At 36.2% G+C, this 6696-nt stretch overlaps 1 protein-coding gene across 9 annotated transcripts in view; it reads left to right on the top strand.

The window, feature by feature from the left end:
- SAMD4A (sterile alpha motif domain containing 4A) overlaps window positions 1–6696 on the top strand; it is a 387197-nt gene that overhangs the window by 167230 nt on the left and 213271 nt on the right. The window contains exon 1 of one of the 9 annotated variants that reach the window (XM_051978103.1): window positions 37–328. The exons of the other annotated variants lie outside the window; for them this stretch is intronic. Within the exon in view, the coding sequence (XP_051834063.1) occupies window positions 151–328 (178 nt within the window). The 5' untranslated portion in view covers window positions 37–150. Of the gene's footprint in view, window positions 1–36; window positions 329–6696 lie in introns of those variants that run through there. 9 annotated transcript variants of the gene reach the window in all.

Here is a 6696-nt window from a genome sequence, read left to right as displayed (position 1 = left end):
AGCTATGCTCAGAGGACACCAGGGGAGGGAAGAAAAAGAGGAGGGCAAGGTGGAGAGGGAGGAGATGGAGTAATCCCTTATGTTATAATTCCATCAACCCACCGATTTTTCACTTACCATCTGGTTCAACTGTAATGTGTTCAGCTCCATATGACCTGTGCAGCTTCTGTATCCTCCCTCAAAGATTCAGCAAAATATTATGGTCCCAGAATCCGAGATAATTTCAATATTGTTGCTGAATATCTCACAGCACTGTGTCTTCAGACCTCTGAATTGATGCTGGAAGCTACTTCTTCACCAAACTGCCATCAGGAACAACCAATTAGAGGTAATGTTCTGGCAGCTTAGCTCAAGACTTTTCTGGCTATCCAAATAGGGACTTAGAGGTGGAAGTGATCTTAGAAATCATTCTGGTCCAGCCACTTAATTTTACACATGAGGAATTTTACACATGAAGAATCTAGTCTTCAAAAAGTAAAGGGACTTCCTTAAGATAATCGTCATTATCTTTCTGTGTAACTGGAGATTTTTAAAAAAATTTTTCCCAGGGGTTTTATTTTTATTTTTTGGGAGGAAAAAAGTGGGGCTTTGTATGTCTTTTATTTGTTGAAAGATTGTATAAAGCAAAAATATAAACTAGGTCATAAAAGACATTTTTCACTACTTTAAGTGCTATTTACTGAAGCATAAAACAGGGAAAACTGTTTTTCAGGTTTTTTCAAAAGATGAGATATTTGTACCAGTCAGCAAATATTAAGGGCCTGCTACCTGCCATTCACCCTGTATTATGGGCCAGGCAGGGTGCTAAGTGTTTGGGATAAATACAAAGAGAGGCAGTCTTGCAAACAACTATGTATAAGCAAAATTCATGCAGTATAAACTAGAGATGACCAACAGAGGGAATGTGTTAGAATTCATGGGGACTGGGAAAGACTTCTTGCAGAATTTGGGATTTTAGGTGGGACCTGAGGAAGCCAGGAGGCAGAGATGAAGAAAGAAAACATTACAGGCATGAGGCATGGCTAATTTAATTTCCAGAGTTGGGAGAATGGAGTGTCTTTTGTTAGAGGAACATCAAGGTAGCCAGTTACTGAGTTGAAGAATATATGGTAAGGGGGTGGTAAAATATGAGAAGACTAGAGCTGGGGGTGGGAGAGTTAGGTAATGTATAACTTTGAACTTTGAACACAGAGGATTTTTCATTTGACCCTGGAGATGATAGAGAGCCACTGGAGTTTGTGGAGTAGGGAAATGGTAGGATCAGACCTGTGCTTTAGAAAAATCTCTTAAAGTAGAATAGAAGGGAGATTTGGGGTCACCTGCAGATTTAGTAATACTATTGCAAGAGTCTTGGACAAGAGGTGAGAATGGAGCAAATATGAAAAATGTTATGAAGGTAACATTGTCTTGACAAAAGATTGGAAAAATGGGGAGATAACAATAAGGAGTCAAATGAGGAGTAATTGGGAAAATGGTGTTACCCTCTAAAGTAAAAAGTAAAGTTTAAAAAAAAGGGAGGGATAGTAAAGGAAGTTAGGGAGAGGGAGGATTGGGGCTAAATGAGTTTAGTTTTGGACATGCTTATTTTAAGATATTCTTATGGGGGGATAATCCAGTTTGAGATATCCAATATTGGACACCTCAGAGATGGAGATGCACAACTGGGAGTCAACAGAGGGAGAAGTTGGGGCCCAATTAATAGATTTGAGAAAAATCAACATAGAGAAGATAATTGAATTCATGGCATAGAGGGAGAAGAGAGTCCAGAACAAAACTCTGTGGAATGTCCACATTAGCAAGTGTGATCTGGATGAAGTTTTAGCAAAGAAACTAAGCAAAAGCTCTCAGGTAGAAGGAACACTAGCTAGAGTATTATATCACAAAAACCTTGGGAGTATCAAAGAGAAGATGGTGGTTGACAGTTGTCAAAGGCTTCAGAGAGGTCAAGAAGGATGAGAAGGGCTTTTAGATTTAGTAATTAAGAGATTAATGGTAACCATTTCAATTGTATGATAAGATGAGAAGCCAAACTATAGAGTTAAGAAGAGAGTGAGAGGAAAGGCAAGGGGCAGATAATTATTAGAATGCAGAATTGTCAAGAAAATCAAAAGCCTCAATGAAACAAGACTTTTCTAGTCTTGTTCTATTGTTCTATTGGCAGCCACTTCTGGGGCAGAAAAAAAGAGATCTTGGAGTTATGGAATCACAGAATGCCAGTTTTTGGAAGGACTTCAAAGACCAACCTCTCATATAATCTAGAGCTCAAAATATTCATAATCTTTATTTTAATACCTCCAGAGAGGGGAAAGCCCATTTACCTACCTTGGAAGCCCATCCCACCATCTTTTACCTCTGTTTCAAAGGAAAATATCCCCTCTCATTAAACCCAAATTTGCCTTTTTTATAATTTCCTCCCATTGTTCCCAGTTTACCAGAAGCTAAGCAGAAAGGGGTTTACTATCTCTCCTCTGATAATGCTCTCCTACCCCTTCTAAGTCTTTTTTTTCAAGCCTTTAATCAGTTCCTTCAACTATTCATCATTATGGCCTGCTCTTAAGAACTATTCACTATCTTGTCTGCCTTTCTCTGGATTCTTTCTAGTTTATCAAAAAATTTCCTAAAATGTAGCAACTAGAACATACTCCAGATATGGTCTGAGTGAATTAAATCTGGGATATACAAACGAGCTCTGATACTAATGGTGTTATTATGGCAAAGTCACTTGAGCTCAGTCTCCTCATTTGTAGAATAGGGGATAATACTTGCTGTCATACTTCATAAAGTGGATGTGAAGAAAGTATTCTGCAAATTACAAAGTGCTAAATGTGATTTTTTTTTTTAGTTACACCACTGCTTTTATAAATTGGGTTGGGGGGGGAGAGGTTCTCTCTGCTGTTCAGCTGATATAGTCACAAAATGAAGCCATTCATGATGAGATTTTAATGTGTAAAAGAGATGTATCTATAGCAGGTGAATCTTTTATGAGGTATACATTTCTTTGGTCAGAAGAAGGGCATCTCTGTTGGATGAGCAAACAAACCAGCCATGCATCTTGAGGATTTAAATAGCTGGGTTTCAAAAGTTCAGTTGTTGGAAGCAACTGAGACCATGCTACAAAGCCTTTGTGGAGGAAGGCCCTGTAGGAGGGAAGAAAGGTATTTTTCTCTTCCATTAACCTCATCATGAGACATGTTTAAACTGGGGGAGAAAATATGTCCAGTCTGTATCAGAGAGACACATAGATGCAGAGAGACAAAGTTGGGATCTGGAGGGACTCAAGGTAAAAGGGAGGAATTCCTTTGTGGTAGAAAGGAATTGGTAGCTATGGACTCCAGAATTGAGCAGCCTAAGAGCCCAGCTACTTAGCTCACCCAACAGAGATACTGCATTTAAGAGGAGCTGCATTAGTACTCTATAAAGAGAGAATGGATATTAAATCATGTGGTACTAGTTGTGAATTATATATCTTTTGCCACACATTTTTCTTCTAGTGTTAATAAAGGTCCTCTGTAATCTGAGCCCACACTTCCTATGGATGCTATATTTGTAAGAATGTATACCCTTATTTGGGGAATATTTTGTAACAACTATTCTTAGTAAATGCCTTTGCTAAAGATTATTTAAATCCTCTTGACAGGTTGTGTCCCAGAGGTAGTGGTTCTAATCTCTTTCATAGATTTAATCTCAGAACTCTGTGGGAAATGGTTCTATCTCCTTTCTGCAATTTCTCTCTGACTCCAGACAGTTCTTCTATAGAACTCTTTCCTCTTTTCTAGGCTGATTCTCCTTAGCCCCTTTGAAACAGTGAAGTTCTACTCTTACCTGTATAGTAGATTTCACTCTAATAATGAATGAATTTCCACAAACCTGATTTTAAATTCTTAAGACTACACTGTAAGTGTTGCCAAGGGCTATTTGCTGAACAACTATCAAATTGCTTAGGGCCTATTTGGAGGGTTTGCCAATTTCTAGCATCAAACCTTTCTCATTTTCCCATGTAAGATGGATGAAATTTTAGAAATATTGGTAATTTGTTTCCAAGTATGAGATCATTAGAAAATAATGACAAAATTAATTTACAAACATTTTTCCTGAAATATTTTTGTGAATATTGAAAATTCTTATTAAAACACTTTATTTTGGCAAAACACGATTTATCATGGCAAGGGGGAGAATAAATGACTGTGGGGGGATTTTTTTTATTAGTGAGGTAAAAACTCATGGAGATAAAGCCAGAAGGCACAACTGTTTCTATACAAAAGAGGAGCACAAACTTCACAACGACTCTGTGAGGTAGGTGCTATTATGATCCTCATTTTACAGTTGAGGAAAATGAGGCAGGCAAAAGTTATTTGCCCAAGGTCACACAGTTTAGTATCTGAGGAACTTACTTGAATGTCATCCTGATGCTGATCCAGACATCCCAGTCTGCTATCTATTGCCACCTAAATGCAGATACTAGTCAAGTCAATGAATATTTTTAAATACTATTTACCAGGCTCTGAGTTAAGTGACTTTCACTGTGGGTAGTGAAAGAGAGAATAAATAGTCTTAAGTATGAGCACAAAGTTCTGAGTCCTGCAAGAAAGAGAGTAGAAGGTGGTAATATGAAAGTGCTCTTCATTATTTTAGAATTCTGAACTTTTAAGTTTTAGACATTCAAGAGAGGGTCCCTTTAGTGCCTAGAAATAATGTAGGAATCTGGACTGAGTCATCTTGCTTTCAATAGATTCTGGAGAAACTGCATTGTATAGCAGATAGAATGTGGAATTTAGTGTTAGTATAAGTCCTGCCCCTAAGCAAATCACTTAATAGGCCAAATAAGAGTAAAGTTCACAAATATATATGAAATTTCCAACTTTAGTGTCTACTATAAATATCAGTTATTACACTACACAGCAAAGGTTTCTAGCTGGTCAAATGACACTGAAGGTATGCCTGGTTGATTGTAGCCCATTTCACTTGAGGTTTAAAAATGGGGTTTTCTTAAAGACTATCTCTAGTCCTCACTCCAAATTCATAAAAGTGTCTATCCCCATAATACCCAATTAAGAGACCTTTTACCATCAATCCTCCCTCACTTTATCTCCCCACTCCCATCCTCATCATTCTATGAAACTTGAGGGAAATTAAGTCATACTTCATAGAGACTGGGGATCCCTCCTCTGAAACAATAACTGCTACACTGGGAAACTGGGATCTGGTAACAGAGCATTCAAGTGCAAATATCAGGAGAAAAGGCCCAATTTTACCAAGCTTTGCTTTGGAGCAAAGTAGACTATTAAAAAGGATTACATTAGCATTTATTTGAGATCTCTTAGTGTTGACTAAATAGTCTCTAAACTTAATATAAAAAGGAAAATGTGTCTTTGACTCCCTCTACAAGTCTAGACTTAATGGGGATTGCCTAATTTTGTTCTAAGGAATTGCACTTGTCCACTTGTCCAACTTTTCTCATTCTAAATTAAACCATTGTTAAATTGTTATGAATAATAAGAAAAAACATTAAATCACTTACTCACCCTTCATCACAATAAATCATGCTGAGTTTTAAAAAATATTTCTACAGAAATCACAGATCACAGAGGAAGAAGATATTTATAAACTAATTTTATCATCAATTTTCTGTTGATCTCATATTTTGAAAGCATAAATGCTTGTCCAATGAAAGAATAGAATTTCAAATTAATCCACTTGTAATCTTAGCATTCATGTACTTTTGAATTTTGGAGAAATTTTTGAAAATTAATTTCGAAGTTAATTTTTTGAATGTTTTGAATGTGTAGAAATAGGGTGACCTGACATTTTGCTAATGACTTGAGAAAGCCATTTTTTTTACAGGAGATAAAAAATGCTTTGTTTGGGGAATTTTTATTTCTAGACATTTTAATATTGATACAGCATTTAGTGTTACCTTGATATTTTTCATAAATTTTATTTTAACCTCAGTGTTGTAGAAACATGGGAAAATTAAAGCAATTTGTTTGAGATTATATATGCAAAGGATAATTCAAAATTAAAACACATTCCCTTTTGATTTCTAGACCTTGCATAGTATACTGAAACCTTTTTCATTATGAAATGTATCAAGAAATAAAGTCCATAAAATTCAATATGAATACTTTTTATGGGGTAGGGAGAAGCTCCAATGAGGATTCTTTTTGAGTTTGAGGTAACATTGGGAACAAAAAAGAGAAGAAAATTAATCTTAAAATCAATAGGATCTAAGCTTCTTACTATTTAGATGACATGTTAAGTGTCTGATATCAGATTTGAACTCAGGTCCTCCTGACTTCAGGACTGGTGTTCTATCCACTGCACCACTTACCTGCCCCCTAAAAGCACATTCTTGAGAGTAACTTGTGAAACTAATATATTTGATATGAGAGTTACATTTCTGCCATGACTTGATTTGCTTAATTCCTTCCAAGACACTGTCTTCTATTGATTCACAAATCTGACAGAGTTGAGACTTAAAGTTTCTATTGGTGAATATAATAATATTTCAATTAGATGAACAAAACTATATTTTTGGAGTTTTCAGACTGTGTTCCATGAAACATACATTGAAAGGCTTACTCAAGACATAATTGTATAAAGGGTGTTTCTTCTCCTTCTCTCCCTCCCCCCCCCCATGTTAGTATAAAGACAGTATACTTACTCCTATAAAATAGCAGTGTAAAATGGATTCTTTTT

Source organism: Antechinus flavipes, chromosome 2 (genome assembly GCF_016432865.1).
Source record: "Antechinus flavipes isolate AdamAnt ecotype Samford, QLD, Australia chromosome 2, AdamAnt_v2, whole genome shotgun sequence".
NCBI lineage: Eukaryota > Metazoa > Chordata > Mammalia > Dasyuromorphia > Dasyuridae > Antechinus > Antechinus flavipes.
Note: the sequence above shows the minus strand (reverse complement) of the source record. Positions and strands in the feature narration are given on the sequence as shown.